Genomic DNA, 26702 nt, shown 5'->3' with positions numbered 1-26702 from the left:
CACGTTTGATGAGGTTTAGCAAAAAGGACCAGTTACACACATTCATTTGTGTTCATGGTCCCGGTGGCTTATGAGCATAACGTGCATTGCAGAGAAAAGGATATGGAGGCATTTTGGCCATTTACCAAACTGCACCAGGAAGTACTCACACCACTGAAAAGATACGCAGGAAAGATGTGACACTGCATCACCACTGAGACCACGCTACACTTTGGGACTAAGTCATTTGAGTTGGAAGTGAAACATAACAATTTAAACTGTTAATATGCTGTTTTCATGTGTTGAATGGTACAAATGCCCAAGCAGGAAGGGCTCTGCCACCAGATACCTAAGCTCAGCTTTACACTGGTTCCAACCGAAGCCATTCTATGATTCTATACTAACAGCAGAGACCTCTAAAATTATGAAGATAGCTCATGGCAATCCAACATCTACCAAACCACTCTGACTTCTGTGTTTTCAGTCATAAACTGCAGTGAACTACTTGGAGAAATACGTTCAGTGTGTATGGTAAGTAGTTGTCAGATTACACTCCACACCACCACAGTTTGCTTTAGGTCAATGGCAATTCCTTGTTCCTCATCTACAAGCCTATACAAAGAGACTACAGCACACTTCATAAATGCCAGGAGGAAAAGAAAAACAATCACACATTGGGAACAAAAAGCATATTTTTTTAATAGTTAGATCATTTGGAGTTTTGTACCTCTACAGGACTTCCCATCATTTTTATCTGTCTCCTTCCTTTCCTAAGATAGCATGAAAACCACACAAAAGCATTTACATTTTGCTCTCAATTCAGTGTTCTGTTAGAATTCACCTTTTCATAGGGCCAAACCCAAGTTCTATAACCCAAAAGCTACGCATGCCAAAAGGTGACGGACTGAGCGCTGTTGGGCAGTGAAACACAGGGGTTAAGGAACAAACAGAAGTAGCACCAAAGGAATATTCTTATCTTTTGGCAGAATTATGCTGACCAACAGCAGTTCAGAAAATGGTCCTTCTCATCAGAATATAAAAACCATTAATCAATAAATCATTAAATTAACAGCCCGATGCCCAGTTCTACTGTGGGTACTTAAAGAATGCTAATTACAGAGTATCTGGGGAGCCCAGTGTTAAGACCAGAGTATAATCTTTAATAAGATTGGCTTTAAATTAAATTCAGCTTCTTTTATTTTGAGAGCCTATGGAAGAAAGAAAAAAAAAAAAAAAAAAAGAAAAAGAAAAAAAGAAATACCATATAATGAATTAAGTATTAATATGAGTCACGCTTCAGATGCAACATGGGGGCAAATTGAAGGCTATGCTACAAGACATGACATTTCTACTTCAGAGGCACAAACCTAACAGCTGGAGACACAACTGAAAGGACTGGGAGAAGTATAACAGAGAATCTCATCCCAGAAAAATAAAGCTCAGGAAGCTGAAAGTTACCTGTCAACACTAAGATGGGAGCACAAGGAGATGCTCAGCACAACTGCAGCACCATCGTACTTCATTACCTTGGTGGCCCCGCTCAGAAGAACACCCAGACTGCACCTCCTGCAGCCACTGGACAAAACACAGCCTCTTATTTGCTACGTGGGGTTTAACTGCCTTCTGATATTATACCTAGAAGTGCTAAGACAAAGTACAGCTCAACACATAGAATCCAAAGCAAAACACTGTCCTTCATGAGTAAAAAAAGAAAGGGCTCTCCAAGATGGCAAAAGGTGGCAATAGTTGCTAAGAAGGACATTTCTACAGAGACAGCACAAAATGCATCGGAAAGAAAAACTTAGTGAAATTCTGAACACAATCCTGAATTAAAGTGCATGACACATGAGTCAGGGATCCAATTGTGCAGGAAACACAAATTATAACAAAGGTTTAAGGACATCAAGAGAACAATAACAGATTTTAATCCGTTTACTCAAATAAATTAGGGAGTCAGATTGGAATTTTGATGTATAAACAAAACAGCACACAATAACTGAGATACTTCCTAGAGCAAAGGGCTCCAGCAAAGATGTGCTTACACCACGATTCTTACCCCCAAATCATCCCGAAGCAAAACAGTAAAACATGATACAAAATTAACAATTATATAGTGTATGAATTACTAAGTTCTACTCCGTACAAAGTGGCTTTGATTTATACACTGAATAATTAGGCATGAACCACTGTGGAAAACAGAGAGCCAGAAGTTAACGAGCAAAACAGTCACGAGAAGTTTCATCACCTAAGTGGAATGGTAACTGGTTATAAGGTTAAAATGAAGGAAGCAGTTGCTTACAGTACCACAGATCAGTACTTGAAACGGACAGGAACAGCTCAGAACTTAGGGCTGTTAACAGCTAAAACTGAAAGGAGGTTATGACCTCTCGAGCAGAACCGTTCCGTGAGATGTTGTCAATGGAAATGTTACCATTTCAAACGAAAGATTATATTTTAATATTTAAAAAAGCTTTCAAAAATTAAAATGGCAAAAAAACCAAAAAAAACAAAAAGAAACCAAAAAACAACTCAGCTAAAATTATATATGATATGCTTCCCATAGTAAATTCATTCTTTTAAGCATTCAAATCCAAAGAAAAGCTGTAGCACTGCTAGGAATGTTCTTTACATACCAAAGAATCATAAAAGAATGTCTAAATGTTATGCTTTGAAGTTTAGATGCAAGCTATGAATTAATCAGAGCATTTTACCTAGCCATCTATACTGCCATTACTCAGCTTTACCCACGGTCAATAAAAGCTATTCACTTTACGTTTTGCTTAAGTAGATACCTTTATCATCAGCTGTTAGAATCAATCTAATTTCCATTCAAGCTTCACAGCTGTACTCTTTAAAAAGAGAGTATTAAATCTTGGGCAGACATAACTGCCTCTGACTTAAAAATAAGTATTTTTTATAGCTAATCATGCTATGCTTTCAGGTATTAACTAGAATTTTTCTTTCAATACAGTTCCTTCAAAGTGACACAGATGGCACATATTCAAGGTTCCTGCAACCATCAAACTTGCAGATGTATGCAAGTTAACAGAACCAAAATCCGTAATGAGAAATAAGCATTCAAGAAAAGGAGTAAAACTGTATCATCCATCAGTACAAGTCTCACTGCAGAGAAGAACCGCAACTATGAGGGTTTGGCTTTTTGAAATAAATTAATGTATTTGGAGCGTTCTGTTGTTTGTTCTCACGATGTTCACTGGGCTGTTTGTCAGAAACGTTTGTACCTTTCACATTCTCAGCAGAAAGGATTTTCAAGTTACAATATATATGGTGCCCATGCTACTTAGAGCAGATCTCGGTAACAAAGAAAGGTTCTTTCTTGGTATTTTTTTCCATGTTTTCTTTTCATTTTCTTTTTCTCTTTTTAACAATAATTGCAGAAAAAAAGAAAAAAACCTCAGTGTCCCTGGAAAAAAAAAAAAGAAAAGGGAGGGGGGGGGGGGGGGGGGGAGGGAGAGAAGAAAAACAAAAATGCATGGAAATATATTTAGATTTGTCTTCCAAAGCTGAAAATGAACGATCTGCCCTTCCAAAGATGCTGATTTCAACCAAAAAAAAAAATTAAAAAAATAAATTAAAAAATTGCAGGACAAAAGAACAGAAAGGAGAAAAGCAGTGTAAGTAGAAAATGCTATTTAGTACTCAAAAAGTGGCGAAATACAGCCAACCAGCAATTCACAGTTACGCTTTTATTCCCTCTTTACATCACTGCAAACGTCTCATCATAAAGAACAGAGGGGTTTTCTTAGAGGGAGGAGCAGAGAAGGCAAGCAGCGACCTGTTCCTCCAGAGCCTAATGGCAGCAGGCCTTGAACAGGCTGTAAAGGGAGCAAGAGACCTGCTGTCCCTGAGCACATGGGAACGGAAAATAACAAAGCAAAATGCTGGAATATGTATTGTCCAGAGGACAGCGAAAAGCAAAAAGGAAGGAAGGACAGGAATATAAATAGAACAATTAAGAAAAAAAGAAAAAGCTGAAAACTCACTTGCTGTGCTTTGTCACTTCCTGTGCCTTATTGCTGACATACTGTTTTCATAAATTTGCAACAATAGGAAAGGTGCCTCTTGCCATAACAAAACATTCAATGCACGTAGTGTTAGGCCATGGCACAGCTGGATACGAATTTGACGTTTACCTGCTACAGATTTTGTTCTGCTTGAAAAACACAAACTGCATTAAATACTAAAAACATCAAAAATACATTTAATAAAAATCCTCCTAGCATGATCCCCATCACATTAATGGAACCAATAAAGGAGACTGCTGACCAGTTATCTGCAACGTAAAACTCTGGTTTCAGGCTGCCTCTAACCCTGTCTTATGTGCCAGGACAATGAAAGAATATCCAAATGGTGACAGCATCACCATCAGCATCAAGAAAGCTACGAACATGCTTACACACTGTTGGTTTGGTTTGGGTTTTTTGTTTGTTTGGCTTGATTTCTTTTTTCCACAAAAGAAAAAAAGGCAGAAAAACAGTGGACAGCAGCCTGCAGCTACAATCACATCATACAATTCTTGTAACAAATTAAGGAAAACAAAGACAAGAAAACAACAAGAAGTTCAAAAAGCTGCTGTCTTTTCAAATCCAAACTGATTCTTATCATGCCTTATTTCTAATCATGATTTGGTTAGGAGTGATGTCTGCATAAATACACTCATCCGATAACAAAACATTGAAACAAAGTGAAAAAAGTTTGGATTTAGTACTTTCTAAACCGGTCACACAACAGTAAGCTCAGATGGCAAATCTAACCAAACATCCGTAGGGAGACAGAGCCAGCCTCGAGGCTTCGAGAGCAGAAAATCTTTAGGCAAAGTGATTCATCATGTGTGGCAAGATGACTGTGACATCTACAGATTCTTGCCTTGAGCAGCATGGTACATGCTACAAGGGATCAAACGCATTCTGAAAAGCATCCACGGCACATCTCAGAAGCTTTAGTGAAAAGGACACGCTTCCAATAACAGAATATTGGACGCTAAAAAAGCTCACAAGAATTTGTTTTCTGCAGTTGAAAAATAGGAAGTTCCCTTCATTGTATGTGAACCTATGCTGTTAAAATGTAGAAATAAGCAAATTACTACTCCTTTTGCATTCAAGCTTACTCTTTCAGAGCTATCCATTGGATGTTTCAACATTTAGCCCCTGCTCCTCCAGCTTTATTGTCACAATGTTTTATGTTTGTTTTGAAGTTGGCCATCAAGAGATTATCGTTTCTCCCACTCCAACTGAATTTTATTGCCCCCTTGTCCATTCTCCACAAATTGTCCTCCTAGTACAGAATGCATTAGAACACCTTCAGTGCAACATGACAAGTGTTTTGATCTTCCAGGCTGAGTCTGTAGTAAGCTGCCCTTCCAAGGAAGAGACTCAGGGTACTGCACAGCACCCCTGTTCAGAGCATGTACCTAAAGAATTCTTAAGAGATGCTGCTTTTGAATGCACAAGTGTCCTAGAAACAAGCAAAAACACCTATGCTAGAACAGAACCAAAATTCATCTAACACAGTATCCCAGCTACTAACAGCAATATATTTGCACAGTATAAACAAAATGGCAGTTCTCAAAACATGCAGAAATAGAAGAAACGAAGAGAGCAAAGACAAGTACAGACAGGAAAAATCCCCAAGTGTAACTGACAGGAGGCATGATGGAACTGCTCAGATGGAACCAGCGCACTGATCTGGACAGGTGGGTTGTAGGGACAAAAATTACAGGTTTAGCTACACAGTGAAAGCACAGCAGAAATTACATTCTATAGGTTTGAGGACAGATGATTCTGTTTTCTGTGCAAGTTAAAGGCTGTATTATTTTCTACTTCTGATGTTATGACATCTTAGAAGAAAAACTGGACCAACAACGTACAGTTGCGTTGCACCGGGTGAGAAAACAACATAAAAGCATCATTAAAAAAGTAAGAGAAACTGAACATAATTGAAGAGGCAAGACTAAAAATTAGCTTCCAGTTCAGTAGTTGTATTAAAATTGGTTATCAAGCAAATTATGATGCTGAAGAACACAGGTAAAAAGAAAAAATAAATGTAACTGTGCTTGGATAAATAACACATTCTGCTGATGAATCACTGCCTTTCAGTTCAGTGTTCTATTGGCATTTGCACTGCGTCTCTATCATGAGAGCAAGCTGTGTCTCTGCTGGGGAAAGAGGGGGAGGCACAGAACAGCAGCAGGAGGAGTAAGATCAGCAGTGACGCTCGGCTTCTTCATACTGCAGGATGCCCTGTTCCAACCAAATGCTGCAGATCCAGTTAAAAGCCAATATCCTGAATTCAAGCCATTTGTGTTCCTAATTGACTTCAACACAGATAATACAGAATATCTACTATGGGATATATTTTTTTTTAATGTTCTTTATCTTTTCTTCTGTTCTAAACACATTGCTGGATGCCTGCTGCTTAGTGCACATGTAAGCAAACTATTGTATAGAAAATGATTAACAACTGGAGAAACAAGCGGGATTTTTCCTTCTGCCAACAAACCATATTCCTTTCCATATTTTGCAAATGTACCACTGAACCAATAAAAAACAGCAATAATTCTCTCCCCATCCCCTCTCCATTGCTTCAGAATACTGAAAGAATGGTTGATAATAATTGCATTTTTATTGCTTCACAAGATTTGGTTCTTCAGGGATTTTTTTGTTATTTGTTTCTTAAACCATACATCTTTGGAACCGCATTTTTAGGAAGACAGATTTCTAAGGCAATTGTGAAAACACACACCAAATAAAGAACGCACACATACACTGGACAAAAGTATTTATTACTACTGTGCATGTGGCTGAGTGCCAGGAAGCTGTCAAACAAAGGAACAACATCATACAGTTGTTTGGCACTCAAGGCTGAAATCATTGTGAAACATGTACTGTTTATAAATTGTCACTGATGAATAAAAGCAGAGAACAAAAAAAAAAAATAAGAAAGGAAACGCAGCCAAACACCACAAAGATGAGGCAATCATCTCTTCCCCTCCTACCTCTCTCCATAATCAAATAAAGTAACACCCCAAGCCCTCTGTACACCGGGCAGGTACAGCACAACACTGCAAGAATTGAGCAACCAGGAGCTACTGATTTCAGGCTGTGCTCTTGCAACTCATAAAACTGAATGCAGAGAAGTGATACAGATTCAGATGACAAAAAAAAAAGCCTCACCAAAAACGTGGAATGCAGACTTCTCAGCCTTGCTATTTATGAAATATTTTAAGCAAGAGCAGCGCCAGTGATGTTTATCTTAAACTCAAAAACATCAGTTCCAGAAGACACACAGAAAAATGGTCTCAGTGATGATAAAATAACATTAACAGATCTCTCACCGCACAACGCAGCACTCCTAGAGAAAACCAGCACTCTCCTATCACTGGGAGGAAAGATTTAACTCACTTCAGGGCAAAAAAAAAATGACATACAGACAGAGCTCGAGCCCAGGAAAAAAAAAAAAAAAAGTAAGAGCACGGTTCCTGACCTTGTATACCTGTATCAGTTTCAGTGCCTTTCAAATGCAAAGCTGCATAATTACGCAACACAATGACCTGGAAATAAAACTCCTTTATAATTAAAGGAAAACAAATATTGAAGGAAAACTTACAAATCTGAAAAATAAAAATATCTCATGTTTTGACTGATAAGTAGAATAGTAAGGTGTGTTAAATGCTTTATATGGTCTAACAAGTGCATGAGCTTCTGCTAACTCCTTTAAAGTAAGGCAATGTGATCAGAATGTCCTCTATCATACTCCTTAAGGCAACACTACTCCTAAGATAGACGTGTATTATTTACCACAGAAAAAAAAAAGTAACACTTTCTTATGCTCCCAATATGTAGAAGACTGTAGTACCACAAAAGAAGTTCACAAGTACATTCTTTCCTATCTCCTCTGAACTTTTTTTTTAAACAAACAAATAAAATAAAAAACAAACAAAAAAAAAACCCAGGATATTAATTTATTTATGCTGCAGTCATGCACTTCAGCGCGCAATGCAGACCCCAGGGAGTGGCCTTGAAGCTTACAGCAGTGTTAACAAGCCATGCATTATTCTCGACTCTCTTGCCTTCTATGTCTCATTATGTAGGAGGAGAGATGGAAAAACGCTTTATTTGTACTGCATTCGTGCCTAAAGTGCCAAGTTTATTATACAGGGCCCCATTACAACACTAGGAAGCAAGCTTAAATTCTGTTACAGTTACTGTGATGGCAGTACTTGTTGTGCACATGGTCTGAACAATCCCCGTTCTCAGATGAGAGGTCTGACTAATCGCAGAACAAACTATCTGGGACTTTGAACGAAAGATTTGCTAGAAAAGTGAGAATGCATTTTCCTAGCTTTCTTTAGCAGTTATCACAGCTGGGTGAAGGCCACTGCTGCCAGCTGTAATGCCACTGATATCAATTGAAAATGATACCATACACCAAAATTGGATTCACGGTCACTCCCAAGAGAGGAAAAAATGCCTCTTATGGACAAAATTAAGGAAAACCCCAAGGAGTAAAAACAAGACTCCACACAGACAAAAAAGACTGCAGGACATATTGAAGAACCATCCAGGACTGCCCTCCTTCATCAAGAGAGCTTAAGGAAACAAAAAGCTGAGGCACGCTATACTGCCTGAAGAGCTTTCCCTGGCAGAACGTAAATCAGTAGTTCTCATTTGCACCCACCACTGGGATTTGCAGATTAATAAGAACTTCCAAGGGAAACCTGTTTGCTGTACAAGATGATCTTGGAACACTTGGTTCTCAACTACCTTTAAGATTCATGAATAACTCATGAATAGAGCTCAGCTGTTTTCAGAAAAGCAGTGGAGTCCATCTCAGCTTGTTTCAACGCTAAGTGTTTCATTTCTTCCTCTTTTCAATTTCAGTGAACCTTTAGTGATGAAATACAAAACTCAAGGCTACTTCTCTCTCTAGAAGAATCACAGCAGCAGTAATCCATCAGCTTCTTTCATCTCACATATTAACGCATCAGCAAACAAAACCCAAAGCAACCGAGATTCAGCCCTCCGACCAAATGCCAACCTGGAGAAGCTGCTACACATGAGGATAACAAGGTATCTACTTCTTGAAGTGACCAGAATACCTGAGAAGTAACTCCTCAGATCTCTTGGCATCAGTAGCAGAACTCTAATTTGAAAGCAACAGGGCTGTTACACCATCAGAAAAAGCAGAGCCAAGTGCCAAGAAAGCCCTGCAAATAAAGCACTGCCATTGCTTAGCAAAATGGGTTCGCCTTTTTTTGGCCTTCTGCACATTTCTGCTGCATGAAATTCTTCACCTGCTTTCCAGAAAGCAGACTTTGGTGCATCGTTGGACTGAAGCAAAAGTGCCCAATTCGGAGTACTGCACACCTGCACCAAATGACAGCTCTACAGAAATAGCACAGTGGCCACACAAAAACATGATGTCAGTGCAGGTCCAGCACCACCCAGTGCACAATGAATACAGTCCTATCTGCGGCAGGATGGCCTGTTCAGGTCCATCTTTTTTCAGCCTTTCCCTCCACTGTATATGTGCATCTATCCAAAGTCATATTTCCTTCAGCAACAAACATCTGACTCGCTGAAACCACCACTCTAAAACCATATTAATGCAAATACCATAATGCTCCAAAAATCACAAAAGCCACTTACCCTGGCACAAGCAGCCTAGCTACATTTTGGTTGTTCAGATCAGAATTTCATCACTGGACACGGGCTGCTAATTGGTTAAAAACTGGGCTGCTAGCAACTGACAGGCTACAGCTATATGCACACAGGAATGAAAAGAAATTAATGGAATGAAATAGAGATCAAGTAAGTGATTTTTATGCACCTGGCAATGAGCAAACATCTTTATTGCAAAACAAAGACAAGCCATGAAAAATTACAAAATTATCTTTTAATCACCTATGAGCTTTCTACAGTCTCCTATTTGAACAGGGTAATAGTTATTATGTAGATCCCTGAGCAACTGCCTCATGGGGAAGTTACATCACCAGTATGGGAAAAAATCCTCCCCTCCTCCCTTGTCCCTAGAAAGGAGCTTGGCGCCTTCAGACAGACTGAAATTTAAAATCCTACAGCTTCACCCAGCTGATCCCAGCCACTGGAACACATCTACAAGTGCCCAGGGATGGCAGGAACCACAGGAGAGAAATATGCCCTTTCAGCATTTCATGCACTGATGAGCCTTGTAACAGATAAACATACCCTGCAGCAGCTCAACTGACATGTTATAACAAAGAGGAAAAGCAGGACTTAAAAATTTCATCAGATTACTGTTTATTCCCATTTCAGAGTCTGAGTACACTGTGAATAAATCAACACTCAATGTATCACACCGCGTTAGCGGAAAACAAAGCTTTTTGATATAAAATTTTATACAAAATAAAATGGCTTAACATTTAAAAAGCCCAGATTGCACATTAAAATTCCTAGACTGGCAATTCAGCAGTACTTAGCATTGACAAAAAATCTGGTTAGAGGTGTAAATGAAACGTTTCTGAAGACAATAACACTTGGTCTGATGCAGGTTACCCCAGGTCACACTGCTTCTCCTGGTACCATGTCCTACAAGGAGGGCCACTGTCAGACCTGGGCTGTGCAGGCTCCCACAGTCCTGCTATGGCACCCACAACACGAGCAGCACCCAGCGAGCAGATACCCCAGTTATTCCTAGCACAGTATTAAACAGCGTGAAGGATTTTCAAGGACAGATTTCTTCATTTTCCAGAAAGAAAACATGCTTGTTTGATTATTTCCCCTTGAACCACAGCACTGCAGACTAAGTTTGAAGATGACTCCCACACTGATTTAGAGACTTTATAATCATCTGAACTTGCACAATCCTAACCTCACTCGCTAAGGACAAGCTGCCTCGGCACTCCAGCATCACTGGCAGGGAGACAATTCTGCACCTGCTTGCTCCTTCACCTCCCCGCCCTGGAAGCTGCTGGAGGCAGCAGCTCTGGAGCAGCTGTGGCTGCGTGGCAGGCACCTACCTGGCAGCTCCACCTGAGCACCTCCCGGGGATGCTCGCTGCCCGCTGCCACAGCTGCAAATCCCAAGGGGAGAGCACAGGTGACACCTGCTGCAGCCTAGCACCAAGGACACGGGCTCTGCTGCATCTGGAGTGAGCCTTGAGGTATTCCTGTATTTAAATAAGTGTTAGGAAAGTTATTTGATTGAAATATTACCTTCTAAACAGAAGGGAAAACTAAGCTTCACACACATCCTTGTGAGCAAAAACCCAATGGTAAAAATGCCCTGCACTTCATACTATCACTAAATGACTGTGTAATTTAATTTCCCAGAAACCCATTAGCTTTCACAAAAGGAAAATGAAGAGCGGATGAGAGCGATTCTTTAATGTGAGCAGAATTTATTAAACGTAATACCTGAGGGGGGAGGGAAATCTGAAACTGAACCCAGAGCATCACACTCTACCAAGTATCAGAGCACAGCAGCACAGGCTGCCTGCTCTGACAGCACGCCGGGTGCAGACCCAAGCCCATAGGAGCACGGCTCTAGAGGATCTGCTGCTGCCCAGCAGCTCAGCCAAGGGCACAGCCCAGCTGCAAGCACAGCAACACAGCATGCACTGCACCCACAGCTGAAGGAGGGGAAGGAGAGAGCAAGAAGTACAACTCTTCCCTCAATTTATGGAGAATTTATGTATGAATATAAGAATTAAATGATATGTATAATTATCTGGGAGAGAAGAAATCACTGAGATTTACGTTAAAACATTAAGCTTTCATCATACACAACAAAACATTAGGAAATATACATTAGATTTTCAGTCAGCCTAGAATACCACCTAAGTGTCAATCAAACATTCAAGTACAGTGATGTACCTCCAAAATAAAACAAACATTCTTAGAAGGAAAATTAAATGCAAGTCTCCCATTTGCTAGATTATGTGCAATAGTATGGACAAAAACTAATTAAAAAAATCAAAACAAAACCCACATCTACCTGAAGCAATAAAACAGAGTTTTGGTGGAGTAAAGCAATGGCAAGACATACTTCAGGAAAGGTAGCAGTGATGTATGACACAGAGATTAACTGGCATAAAAACAACCTGCGTGCAATTTTTTCCACTGTTTTCTATGGATCAGCCAAGGATGCTTACGTAAGCAAAGAACATGAGTATGTGCAGTCCTGATATTTTTAGCTTTGATAATCAAAAGTATTAAGTGATTTAATAAAATTTTAAGTGTAACGCTGTGAAACTGCCTGATGCGAGTTACTGCAAAGTGAAACATAAGGAGCTTTTCTAGTATGGGAAATTTACACCCCATTTCTTTGTGGTAGACCTGTGCCATACAGCAGGAGATCCACACTCCTTATTGCTGCATCTGTGGATGGCTCTGTTGTGCACACACCTCTACAAGAAAAAAAAAGCAAACAACAAACAAACAGAACAGATGTACCCCAGGTTGCTCACAGCCCCATCCAGCCCAGCCCTGAGTGCTTCCAGAGAGGATCTCTAGAGATCATTTTTGTTGTGATATCTCCACGTGTTGAGTTCGTAACAACTACAGAAGGCAATTCAAGGAAGTCTAACCATGACTTTGGACAAATACATGATGTGCCAGCTCACTTGCACCTGCCCTCTCCCTCCCTGAAAGGTAATTAAAGCAGCATGCTTAGCCAAGAATATAATGGCATAATTCTTAACATTTGTCATTGTAACAGCTATTCACCTTTGCTTGTTTCCTTCAACTAAACTCACCATCATAAAATCATTTGGTTACTGACTCTCTGATCACAAAATTCTTCTACTAACATGCTACTGAGTTAAAAAAAAAAAACAAAAAAAAAACCATACAACAAAGCACAACCTAGCAGTTTTCCTGAAGATCAGTTAGACTCAGATGCACATCATCTTTTAATTCTATTTCACAGCTCAAAATCCTCTCCTCTCTCAGCCTTTCCAAATAAAGGCTTAAAATACTTACATCACCTATTCAGAACAGTACCACTCCTGTCAAAGTTAGAGAGATTTCAGCTATTTACCTTATCTCTGCTCGTGTTTAAAAATACTTGTCACTCCACCAAGCCACCTGGAGTGTTTATCTTACAAGTCAAACAATAGATTTTACAGGAAAAATTAAGTGCAGTATTTTCACTCATTTGAAAGAAGCGGGGACAGAAACACAGACATTCTTATAAACCTACAGAATGAGACAATCAAGTTGATTAAGTGAGAAGTAATGCTGAAAACAGAACACAGCCAAACCCAGATATTAATCGCTCATATAATTAACCCACTAAATGAGTCTTTAATTTCACAGTGACCCAAAAGACTGCCTTTGAAACCTTTGTGGAACCTGGCCTCACCCCAACAAGCACCTCTCCACTGCTGCTGCCCTGCACATGGCACTTTCCATCCACTATCCATCAGCCACCTGCTGCACTGACAGAAGACAAAAAACATTAATAAAAGATAAAATAAATGGTGTATACATACATCATTGCAAGTTCTAACTGTTTTGTAAAGCCTGAAGACAAACCACCTGACTGATTCACACATAACAAGGTACAACCAACATTACGGGAAGATGTTCTGAAGACAAAAAAGTATTACCCAGCTTCCATCTTTATTAGATCATACTCCATTGTGTTCTTCCACATTTATTTCAATCAGGACAAGAATCAGGCTTTATATTCACTGTACTAAGTAAGTACAAGAAACTATTTTGATTACCAAATCTAAACCACTTATAACTCTAATAAGCTAGTAAGAATCTAATAATAAGCTAGTAATAAGCTCCTACTCCCTCGCTAATAAATACTGCCTGATGTGTCTTTTTTTCCCCTGCCTTGTCAGGTCATTCATACTCTCCAAGCTGCTCAACAACAAACAGTGATCACAGAAAGCACAAAGCAGAATGCTAGGAATTAAAGCACGGCTATTAGGACACATACATGATTTGAAGAACTGATCAACTGCAACTCCTAGAGCTGGATCCATCAGTGAGTAGGTAAGGTCAGGAAGAGAGGTGTCATCTAAAGCTCTCTGTGCCATTCTCACATGGTTACAGCTTCTGGTTATAGCAGATTCCCATTATCCCAGCTGACAGATCTCTTGATGCAGCTAGCCCAGGGACACCTGGGCTTTAAAATTTAACCACACTAAACTGTAAAAACAGTAGATAAGTAACAGGAAAACAAGGAAATACCCTTGAAAAAGAGACCTCTGTCTTTTAAATGTAAGGGACCGGTTTCAGCATCTTATATTCAAGCTACATTCAGCAACCTTTACGCTCACCACTGACTAATTTTTTAATGACTTTTCATCACGTAAAAGCTTGTGAAACCACTCAGCAAACAGAAAATGAACACAGAGCACAGCAGGAGTGTTTTCCTTTTATTCTTTCTATCCCTTGTGGAAAGATACACACACCCCAAACGAAGTTGCCTACTTCAAATTTTCAAGAACACCTAACCAAAAAACCTCTAAGCTATACTCAGTAATGATCGGTTTCCTCTCTTCATGGTAAGCAGAAGTAGAAAAGCTCAGTACAATGAAGTTCAGGACAGTACAACAGAAGAGAGAATACCAAATGCTTGAAGGGTCCCAGCAAAAATTGACCTTCTTCAAGCAGAGAGAACTAAAAAGCAGCATAATTACAGAGGAAATAATCTGGCATCTTTGTGAATAGTTTTCTAGAATGTAATTAAAACAGAAAGTGTTGAATATGCAAAGATTATCAAGTCTAGATGGAGCTGCAATACAACCAATATATCTTAGCCTGATTTTCTATGTATTGCTATGGATATTAAGAGACTGTGCTGCTGCCAAGAGGATTCGGTGGTTTCACTCAAAACACAGGCAACAGCCCTTCCTTTTTTATACTCACAAATCAACAGGATAATTCTGGAATTCATTAACGAATAACACTAACCAATCTAACATAATAGCTTTACTTCCTCTGCAAAACACTTCAAAAAAAATATCTAAATGAATATGGAAATGCATCTTTCTGTGGCAAATTGTTCATTATTGAATCATTATCAACTCTTGTTAGACAAAATTTCTCTCTTTTGCAATGTACAAGATCATTAAAATGTTTGAGAGCTCCATCATGAAAGACAGTGGCATTTTATAATCCGCTATCTCTTCAGGCAAATATGCTTACGGCTGAACATAATACACAAAATAACAACATCCCCTTGACACACAATTCTTTCTTTTAATGGTGCTCTTAAGTGTTGACAGCAATGGTGAAAAATGTTATTGCTAGATGGGTTTGGTTGTTTGGTTTTTTTAACATATAGTTTTTAACTATTTCAGAGGTGCATTTCAGTTATGACGGAAGTTGAGGAGGAATGCCTCCTACACCTTTTGCACGGAGCTCCCTGCACTCCATCATTCCCATTAGCCCAGATATTTCTTATCAGCTCAGTAAGTTCATATCCCAAAATCCCAGCTCCTTTCAGCCTCTCAAGACTGCACAGTGATCGATCAGTGCACTGATCTGCAGTGCACATTCATTAATGGGAATGTGTCTACAACTTGATAAGAACTGTATAACTTCTTTTGTCTAACAAAGATAACTTTTCAACAGTAGAAAGAAATAATAATCAGATGCAACAACTAAACAGGAAACTCTCTTTCTCCCCCAAACTTCCAAATTCAACTCCAGATACGTTGCAATAATTCATGAGGTAAGATAGGATACACCAAGCTGCATCCCATACTATAACATAAGATCAACAATTTTTAGTTCAAAAAAAAAAAACAAAACACCACAGGTGAAATACTTTTCAATGATCCTTTTAGAGTTTTAGTTACACTTGTTAGATACACATACACTGAAAGCTTTCCGCAATTCTTTGCTGCAAATGGGAGGAAATGAAGTACTACTACTTCAACAAAAGAAAACCCCAAAGAACTGTCAGCCATAAAGCATTACAAAACTGTTTCAGTTCACAGCTGCTGTAGGCAAGCGACTGACATACACACATCTTACAATTTATCAGTTCTCTCCACAAAGCAATCTCAGTACAGACTTGGCAAGTCTGTAGGTCATGATGTAATTTTATTATACTTAATGTTACCCCCCAGTCACCTCTGCAATAAAAAACTAGAAAGATTCAGTTCCAATTTTTATGTTTAAAGACATATATAGTTTAGAAATGACTCGGAACATAAACATGAGCAAATAGCACAGTTTTGGTAATACAAAATGAAAAAATTAAATAAAAAAAAATAATCAAATTTTGCTATGTGTTTCTGTAAAACAACATCAGTTATCAGCTACAAAGCCCAAAGCCTCACACATGCTACTGATCAAAATACCAGAGCAGCAACTGAGGTAACTTGTCCTTTTAGTCTCCTGTAATTAGAAAGAAACAAAGCCAGGCAACATCTGAAAGAGTGCTGTCGGTGAGGGCAGGAAAGAAAGCCCTACTCTGCATTATTAAAAAGAGAAACTACATTTGAACGTCATTCTCTTCAGGTATAGGCATCATTAATCGATACAGACTCTCTACATACAGACAACAGAGCCCATCACTTTAAAATTGCATCTTTTCAGTTCATACAGGAAGGTTTAAACGAGATTTTGCTTTTGGCAGTTGCTTTGCTTTGCTTCCATCTCAGAGAAAAATTAAACCAGTAAACAAAGATTGAGCAAAGTAGAAAGATTTCCAAAGAAATTGCAGACCACCAGGATTTGGATTTAGGTAATCCACTTAGATTACCATGGCTATGTCTTAAAAGGACAATACTGAGATCACAAAATAGGTCATGTCTATGAGAAGCAGAATATACAAGTGAAACAATGTCTAGTTTACAAATTTAGAATAAACACTCAGATTTATCTGTGTTTAGGATACAAGAAGAAGATTTCCCCAAGACTACATTTTTCCCAAACAGTACATATTTGGAAAATGACATTTTTATGTCTCAAGCTCAGAGAGAGTTTCAGACAACAGCGTCAGTACGTTAAATAAGTTTCAGGTAACAGCGAAGTCCACGAAAAGAAAAACTGCATTCAATTGCTAAGCCAGCAATATAACGCACTCATTTTTTTTGTGGATGTGTTTTTCTTTTCAGTTTCAAAAGCAGAAAAAGTGCTGGACACCCACAAGCCTGCAAGCAGTAACAGTTTCTGCCTAACAAAATTGGTTTTTGCATCTACTTCTTAGAACTGAACATGTTTCTCAGAAAACAAAGGAAAAACATTTGAAAATCAAAATAAAAAAAACCAAAAACCTCAAATTATTAACCAAAGAAAATCCTTCAGTAAGTTGCCATTTTGGGGATCTAAAAATATTAGAAATTTGAAATTTTTTTCCTTTCTTTTTAAGTGCACAAACTAAAAATTGCTACAGATACCTTCTCACCAAAAGCTAAGAAAATTTCAGCTTTGAAATCGCTTAAGTTTTACAAGAAAAAAAAGCAAAAATCAAAATCAAACATTTCAGCTTCCTACATCAACCCAAATTCCTTCTGAGAAGTCACAGAAAACGGCCTTTATAAGGAATTTGCCCAGCACAGAAATGTTTCAACAGGAAAATCATTGTTGCTGTGAGTAACAAAGCAACTTCCAGATGCTTGACGTGTCAGGCCTAGACAAGGAGATGAAAAATGTCTCTTTCTGACCAAAGAGGCTTTGAGGGGATACTCGTAAAGAATTACCTACTTACCCATCAGATTTGAGTTCATGAAAGGTGTCGGGGACAATCCTTCATGGGGCCCTAATCGACTGTCATTCAAGTGATCACTGTAATGAGGACTGTCTGCAAAACCCTAGAGAAAAAAAGACCAGAGTATTAAACAGATTATTTGGCAGCCCTGCTAATTGAGTGTAATGACACTTTTCTAATTAAATGTGTGGAGTCGCAATTGGTCATTCATCACAAAAGTTGGCGTTGAGGCCCATCTCAGAGAGAAATCACTCTCTGCCCACATTTTATTTATTTTTTGCCTCTTTATCCCCCTGCAAATAAATAAATAAATATATAAATCCACAATTTCTTAACGACTTGTGTCCTCATAGACAGTATTTCTAGAAATTGAGTAATACTCAGATATTTTGATATCTGAATCCTCTTAGCGTTACGTCACTAATCACTGCGAGTAGAATTGGTCTGAAGAAGTCACAACTGATCTATTTTGCGTTTGCATTAGCCAAACACTACAGTAAGGCCAAAAAAAGTTGCTGACATTAGGAAAAAAACATTGGTTCAAATGAGAAGAAATTTCAATTCCCTTTGCAACCTACTATTAACGTTACAGAGTAATAGGCATTTTGACACTGCTGAATTACTGAATGCACAGCTCACTGACAACAGGTTTACTTTCAAGTACTGATTAAAGAAACAATTTTTCCATGTGATCTTAAAGGAAACATTCAAACTGAAATTTTTTTTTGCTTTTCTGATATTAGATAGCGAACTTACACATCTTGGAACAAAACCCTTACACAATCTGGAAAAGCCAGCTTGTTCCAAAGGCAGAGACAGAATGCAGAAGCCTAAGGATGCACATATTTAATTAAACCAATCAAGTTTTTCTTTTTCACTGTACAGACTGTTTTCAGCATTTCTGTATAAAGGTATGAATAAGGTACCTGCCATTCACAACCACTCAGCTGCATACCTAATCACACTGTATCAAAACTTGACAAGACTTGGCACTCAAAACAGCACCTTCTTTACAACCGAGTTTTGACCATTTTGTAAACCTTAGCATGCAATTCCTGATCACTCATTTCTTTAAGCCTCTTTAAAAGCTAAAGAGAAATCCAAAGCTGAGGCCTAATTAAGGGACGGGAAAATTGCTCAGGCTCACAGCTACTAGAAACCAAGTCCCCTGGGACTATAAAATCAATCACTGAACATTTATCATTTTTTCAGACCTCGGGCTCACACTCAAGACAACACTAATGGGGCTGAAACAGGCCTCACTATCTTTGCAGGCGTGCTGTCAGTTCAACCAAAGGGCCAGTAACTGAGGGCTAAATAACTGTCAAACCGCTATAACTGCTTACGGATGCGTGTCACAACTCTTTCTGCTATTCTGCTTTAAAAGTAATCTTCTGGGAATCCCAGTTCCCAGATGAATCTTTGGCTGACTTTATCTGCTTCAGAATCAGCGATACACATGTGATAGGCACTCAGAAGCAATCTCAGTGACATTTACAACTCGGTTATGACCACGAGGGTGTCTTCTGGTAGCTGCGGCCTGGCCCCATCTATCAGGCGGCAGCTGCCCCCAAACTCAGTGGCTTCTAACAAAGGTCACATGTGGCTTCTTTTAATGTTGAAATGAAACAATAGAAGAAATTAAATCCGCCAAATAAAGGAACAAAAACATTTCCATATAGAGGAACTAAAAAAAATACAGCTTTTAACTGTCTGTTTTCCTGTTTGGGCCCTGGCTTGCACTATTTCTTCTTGTCTTTTTTAAAACCTTTCCAACTCACTCCCCACCCAAGACAATGCTCTAATTACTTCATAAAAATGTAATCGAAGTTACTGCAAGTTAATATTGTATATTCTCCCTCATTCTAACCACCTCCCCATCTCTGAGACCAGAGGAATTAAAGAACTGGGTGGATAGTTCACAGAGCAAGAACTGATCATCCCTCTATCAGAGTTCCTTCCTACAACCTTTCTCATCATGTTCTTCTCATACACCATCTCAGTCATCATCAGAAAGATGCTCTGAGAGTTTCTTCACAGTACTAAAAAGCCATAGAAAACATTACAACACAGACCATGTGAGGACAAATATACTAACGCAAATGCGAGTACTTCATTGTTTTTTACTCATTTCCTAACTGAAAAATAATTGTATCATGCACTTCCATCTTTGTCACACACAGCAGAGCTCACACTGGTGCTAAGTGCTACCCCTTCTCAGCTCTCATCTGTGGAGGTCTTGGCTTGGCTGCTGTCCTGGTCACCAGTCACTCAGCAACCAGTTCCGGATTATCGGCTCAGGCAGCAGTTTTTTTGTTTAGGACTAGAAACCCTGGGTTGATTCCCACACATAACTCACTCAGACTACATGAATACAAAATAACCACAAACACACACAGCTTTGATTTCACAAACTTCTTTTCCACTTCACAAAAGCAAATTAAGCCAAATCAGAAGAGCGCTAAGTACAATGATTTAAATTAGAGTTATTTCAGAACATTCTTCACATTTAAGCTGTACTTCAAATTAAAGCACATTCCTGATACCATTCCTTGCTTTCACATTCATGTCGTTAACTTACATAATGAACAGCATAATGTTCTACTGGAAAGAGTTTTAGTCAATCACAGATGAGAACTTCAGAAGCTTCTAAAAGATACTGGAAGCTTTCAGTAGTACAACAGAGGCCTAAGAATGTATTTAATGAATATGATGGTGCAAATTGACAACATATATTTACTGCTTAAAGAAGAACAGGTTTGTAAGCCTTAAAAGATCTGCTTGCTACAGCAATAAAAAGTGATTTACTACGAGGTACATCCCACCTGTATGGCTAAGTTTCAGAGAAAACACCACACAGCTGACATCTGAGCTGATTTCTCATGGCAAAAGCAACCTAACAGCAGGGTGGAGCACATGAACTGCTACCTGGGTCCCTTTCAAATCTGCGTTTGAAAGACAAATTAGTAATATACACTGCCCAAGAGTGAGAAAAGACAGCCTAGGACGTGTTTCCATTTCATCCTTCCTTTCTGATAAAGGAAAAAATAAATAAACAAAAAAAATCACAGTGCGTGGCAATTTTGGAGATTTTGTACCTGTCAACTTGATCATAGCTAGTAACTGGTTATGCCAAATAGTCTTTGCTCTCTTGGGAAGCGTTATTTCACAATTTATATTCTGACCTCACCCTTGATAGGTTGATGGTATCATGCTTTGGACCTCAGGTGGGCTTCCAAAGCCCTCTGAAAATTGCTGCCTCCCAATTGATGTTGTTTGTTCCAACTTTTTACACACCTAATATACAAGCAAGCTCTAACCTTCACAAAAGACAACAGAACTTGTTCTTCCTGCACTTTTACAGCCACAATTAAGCCTAATAGAAACTAACTGTTCCCTTACAGCATTTAGTAGCATTGTGACTGTTCATTTTGCAACAAGCCTCGCCCTAGATTTCAGACTCACAGTATGTTTGTGTTCACAAAGACAATAATCAGATATGTCTGCAAACAAAAGCAACAAGTATCATAAACTAATAATGCCTGGCATGAAATGCAGCTGGAGGACTACTGCTAATTACAGCTGCAATTTTAACTGCAGAGTGCAGGCACTCTCAAGGTTGAATAACAGTTTATGTGTTTTTCAGACATTTCACAGGATTAGAGACATTCTCTAATCATTCCAGTAAATGAACTCCATCTATAAAATATATATATATATGTGTGTGTGTGTGTGTGTGTGTGTGTGTGTGTGTGTATATATATATATATATATATATATATATATATATATAAGCAGTTATATAAGCTTTTAACTGTCATATTTCTTGGGTAAGACTCCACAGGTGATTTAGGCATTGTTTCTAACAGTTTTCCATCATTATGGTTTCTGGCACCACAAAACCAACTAAAACTAAAGAAGAAACTAAAGAAACTGAGAGAAGATCTGTAGAGGAAGGTTTAGGTGTCCAAAAACTGGACAGGATTCAGCAGTATGTATCCATCAAAAGAAGACAGGCCAGTAGGGATCTTTAAGGTCCCTTCCAACTTAATCCATCCTACAATAAGCAACTGACCCCTAGGGAACCAGGTTTTCCATCCAATCCATATTTCAGCAGCTTTTCAAAGAGGATCTTATGAGTGATGACATCAAAGGCCTTCCCGAAGTCCAGGAGGCCAATATTCACTCAGTCATCAGGCTGATCATTTCATTACAGAAGCTAGTCAGGTTGGTTGGGCATAATTTCTCTTCAGTAAATGCATACAGTAATCTGACAGGGTTGCCCAATTTTCCCAGAAACAAGGAGTTACACTATCTCCCTTTCACTATAAGCAAGCCTTCTCTGCTACAATATCCTTAAGAAAAACATAGCTTTATTTATTTTTATATACATTTTATATTTCAAGCTAAAGAGAGAGAAGATCTCCAATACTCATCACTTGCTACACAAGGGGAGAAGAAAACGTAGCTGTCACTGCCTTAGATCTCAGGTGTTACTAGAAAAAGACAAGGCAGTTTCACAACTACTACACAAGTGTCACCAAAGATTACATGCTTTGTAATATAGCTATCAAAATACCCATTAGCTTTTCCCATATATCAGTTGAAACACATGAAAACGAAGTGCCAATGAATGGAATACAAGAAGCAAACTCGTTTTTTTATTTTAAATACTGCAGTTTTGAAAGGGAAGAGAGTGCAGAAGAAGACTGAACAAGGAATCTATTTTCCAGTAATCAGCATATTCTCCAGTTCTGTATCTATTTCCAGGAACTTAACTTGGTGAATGAAGAATCTTATTTTATACAGCTAGTTTAAATGGCCAATTACTCCTCCCTGAACTTTTGCGAGACAAGTATCAATGTGACATGAAACAAGACATTTTCTTGGCCAAGTAAATAGTAAGCTACTTAGAGAACAGATTCCCATACTAATTTCAATATGATAGGGATTCACAAAAGAATAAATTAGAAAATTCTGCCCATAGATCAATTTACAGAGTAAGCTGCATTTGTAGAGGTGTCCTGCACACTAAATACTGGATATTTAAGCTTTTGTTTTAAACTGAATCCTCTGCTTTCTTATAGGATTAATTAGGAAAAGCAAATATCGGCAGAAGAACCACCAAGAGCCTCCCTCCCCCAACAGTAAAAAAAAAAAACCAAAAAAAACAGAGGACAAAAAGGACACAAATACAACAGACTCAATAACACTTACTGTGTTTCTGTGTCCCTCTTGTCTTGTTTTGCTATTTAACAGCTTCCTTTCTTGTAATGTACCTGAGATTAAGAGGTATAAAATACTATTTCAAAACCTGCTAGCTCATTCCTATTTTTCTCTTGACTTCTTTGCAGACTAAAAGTACCACCCGTAGGGAAGATGTAGATAGAATAGGATGGGCAAAAAGAATTCTGGGCTTCAATCTATTTACCTAAATAAAGTGTAGAATCTGCTCACTGATGCTGCAGTATCATCTAAATCTAACAGTGGTACTTGGAACAGTTTAACTCTGCCTTCAAGTAGACTGAAGGATGATACTATGTTAAATCAGGTCAAAATGTATACTTCATAGCACTTATCACAATGTAAGTGACTGAAGATACTCAAAGCTTCCACTGTAGAGATTTTACAAAACAAAGCATCTCAGCTAATTGATGCCAATTTTTAAGTTATTATGTGTATTAAGGAAAAAAAAACCCAACAACAACAAAAAACAAGCAAACTAACGCAGCAAGGAAATGCCTAATGGGAAATACAGTTATTTGCTTCTTTTGGGAGACAGCAATCTTTACAAACAGATGAAAAACTAATTTGATCCCTTTTTTTTTTTTCCTTGGCTAAGACATGTTATAACAAAATCAAAACAATGAAAGAAAGCCTCAAAGAGCATTGCTACTCAAAACATACGAGCCACCATCATCTACACTGCAATGAAAACTATGGTAGAAAAACTTCTAATCAAAAGATAACAAGAGTGGTTATCCCAAAAAAGTGATTTTCCCAGCCTCTTATTGAGGTTATGTAAAGAAACAAGAACTTCCAAAAGAAGTGAAATAGCTAAAAGTGCAGAGGTATCTCACAAGAGGACAACAAACTACCAAAAGCTACAAGGCCAATCAACTACTGTATAACAGCTGACTGCTACTTGGCTCAGTACCTCTGAATTACCTTCAAGGAGCTCAGTAGAGCAAGGCTCTCAAAAAGGAGCTTTACTACTCTGCAATACACACTAAGAGACAGATAACCTTACAATGCAAGGGAATACAAACACAAGCGGACATCTCTGCGCTCTACATCACTCAGATGAGGGAAGGGCTTGCATATGTATGTATGTAATATATGTATATATATGTAATCAGAAGATGATCATTAGAAAAAAAACAAACAACCTGACACAGTATTGTATATGAACTTCAGCATAATCATTCAAGATTAAGGCAGAAATCAGCATGTTGTAGAATTCCACTGAGCTGATAATTATCATATTCCTCTAAAAACAAGGCTTGCCTACATTCTCTTATTTTCCACTACAGGTCTGTTGACAAGTGGTTCATCTTCTTAGCAAAACATCTGGTCTATGCAAGTGATGTCACACCCAACTGTCACCCATCTCAATTCTTATCTTTTTAACCAGTCTAAGACCACCACAGCCAACTCTAAAAACACAAATGCCCACTAATACTTCAGTGTTAGGATGATATTTAACATTACTAGGTACCGAAAAAATGTTTCTTCAATCTGCAGTGATTCTCAGACTTCAAAACACTACTTACATAGAAAATTTTAGCTTTTCATAAGGTATTACCAGACACTTATAAAGTAAACTCAATTGTCATGGGATAAGAGAAGGTTTTATATGAGTTAACTATTGATGAACAGAGAAAAATACAAATGCCCCACCCCAAACACAGAAATACATCATTTTCACAGTAAAGTTACCCATGTATTTTCCCTATTTCCAAAAGAAAGCTGTACTCAGGCCAATGTTCTTCAACAATTGCATCAATAAATCAAGAGGAGCAAGTAAACAGAGACAATAACATTTACTAACAAAAAAAACTTTAAATCACTCTAACCAAATGTTAGCGCACAACTGCAAAGCAAATTCTCTATGAAATTGGCAATAAAATACCACAAGGTTTTGTATATATGCTAAAGAAACATGCTTTACAATCAATTCAATGTTAAAACAATTTGGTAAATACTGTATAGCATATACAATAATACTAAGGTAATTTTTCTTCTACTTTTAAAAACAATATCACTTCAGAGCTCAGTATAAGTCGGAAATTACAAGACTCGCTAATGAGAAGGAAATGAACAGAAAATGAAATATCATCACGTTACCCAGAAATTAATGCCATAGCTTTCATCTTAACCAGTGTTTGCAGCTGCAATCAACCCAGTTCTAAGTCATACAGAACAAGCAGAAAAATCGAGAGTATCATACCAAGTGCCAATAAGAAGCTACAAGTTACTGCACGAGGAGAGACATACAGATAGAAACTGCTCGTTTTGATGGAAGATACACATGCAGCTGGTATGCAAAATAAAGATGTTCATTAAAAAAAATTTATGAAGTACACAGGTAACAACTAATTATGATCAGGACACAAGAACATGGTAGAAAGCCAACAAATAACTTGTCAGCACACAAACATCAATGTTTCTGCCACAAAATGTCTGTTATTTTGGCCAAAGTTATAATGAAAGTTAGAAAAACTCACAGCACTCAGATAATAAACCCAATAGTAGCTACAAGAACAACATTCCAAAGGTTGGCTCTGCTCAGAAAATCAACACCCCTAAAAATGCTGGGATTCACTGAGAGAGCAAATTGGTAAAGCTGGCAAAACATTTGCCCTGCATTTATACTCTTTCCTTAAGTGTTACTGTTGGACACTATCAGACCAGCTACACTGAGCTGAACAGACCTTCAGCAGGAAAAAGGGAAAGGAAAGGAAGATCCCTTTCAGCCAGCCTTTCACCAACTTAAATACCTGTTACAGAGGAGTTCTTAACTACCATTAAGTCCATTTTACCAAAAATTGTGTTTATTTATGCACTTCTGAAAATTCCATTCAGTATTTCACCAGTTATTTAAACCCTCATAGAATTTCAATGCTGTATTACGACTTAAGGAAAAAAACTCCACTATTCTGAAGCTGGCAGATTAAACAAAGCATGTAACAAAATTGCACATAAGATAAAAAGAACAATTGGTACCTCTTGCGGTTTCAACTTTTCTATGTCCGTGGAGAGGTCTGAGCTTTTTCCATGAAGACTGCCATTTTCCTGTAAATAAGCAATTAATAAAAACAATTAGGACAAGATTAACTTTCCATACCAAAATTATGGGGAAAAAAAAAAAAAAAAAGCACTGGATTTTTAAGCATTAAAGCTGAACCAGAACTGTAAGACAATCCCAACTGAAACTTCAGATGCTAATCATTATGAGGCATAACCTAGATACATAAAAGGCAAAGTACACCATTTGCCATGCTATCAGATAAACTGATCTACATTCCTACAGTACAGCCTTCCCCCTGCATTTTTAGCTCTTCCTCGTAGTCGTTTGATCTGGTTACCTACATGCAAAATTCTGAACCAGTAGCAATCATTACCTCATTAGCTGAAAGACAACAGAGGAATAAAACCCAATAAATCTTACCCAAAACATATGCCTACAAACTTGGTTTAGACTCGTAAATGAAGTCTAGTATTTTTCCAGTAATTTCAACACAATAGACAATTTCCTTTCTGGTTTGGGTTTCTTCCATTCATTCCTTTTGTGTTGCACTTTTTTATTCTTCAGAAGATTTGTACCTCTTAACAATTACAATCCTATAGGCAACTCTAGTGCTCAGTACACCATTTCTAGTGTCCATGACTTTATGGGAGAAAACACAAGAACAGAGTTCTCTATTAAAATGAATTAGTTTTCTTTCTTATTTAAATGACATCCCAGACAACCACTCTTAATTGTTTCACATACGATGCGAGGCTCTACTGAAACTTGTTTTTCCCCCCCCCTCTCCTATTATC

At 38.2% G+C, this 26702-nt stretch overlaps 1 protein-coding gene across 24 annotated transcripts in view; it reads right to left on the bottom strand.

Annotated features, from left to right (window-relative positions):
• The window catches only part of TCF12 (transcription factor 12), a 145930-nt gene that overhangs the window by 78980 nt on the left and 40248 nt on the right, over positions 1 to 26702 (bottom strand). For all 24 annotated transcript variants that reach the window (XM_085515601.1, XM_085515604.1, XM_085515603.1 and 21 more), the window contains exons 5-6: positions 25884 to 25952; positions 17658 to 17760 (exon numbers count right to left, since the gene is read on the bottom strand). In XM_085515601.1, coding sequence (XP_085371727.1) covers positions 17658 to 17760; positions 25884 to 25952 — 172 coding nt within the window. The remainder of the gene's footprint in view (positions 1 to 17657; positions 17761 to 25883; positions 25953 to 26702) is intronic.

This window comes from Coturnix japonica, chromosome 14 (genome assembly GCF_054131305.1).
Source record: "Coturnix japonica strain WE chromosome 14, WE-NBRP24, whole genome shotgun sequence".
NCBI lineage: Eukaryota > Metazoa > Chordata > Aves > Galliformes > Phasianidae > Coturnix > Coturnix japonica.
The sequence above is the reverse complement of the archived record's forward strand: the minus strand, read 5'-3'. Positions and strand labels throughout refer to the sequence as shown.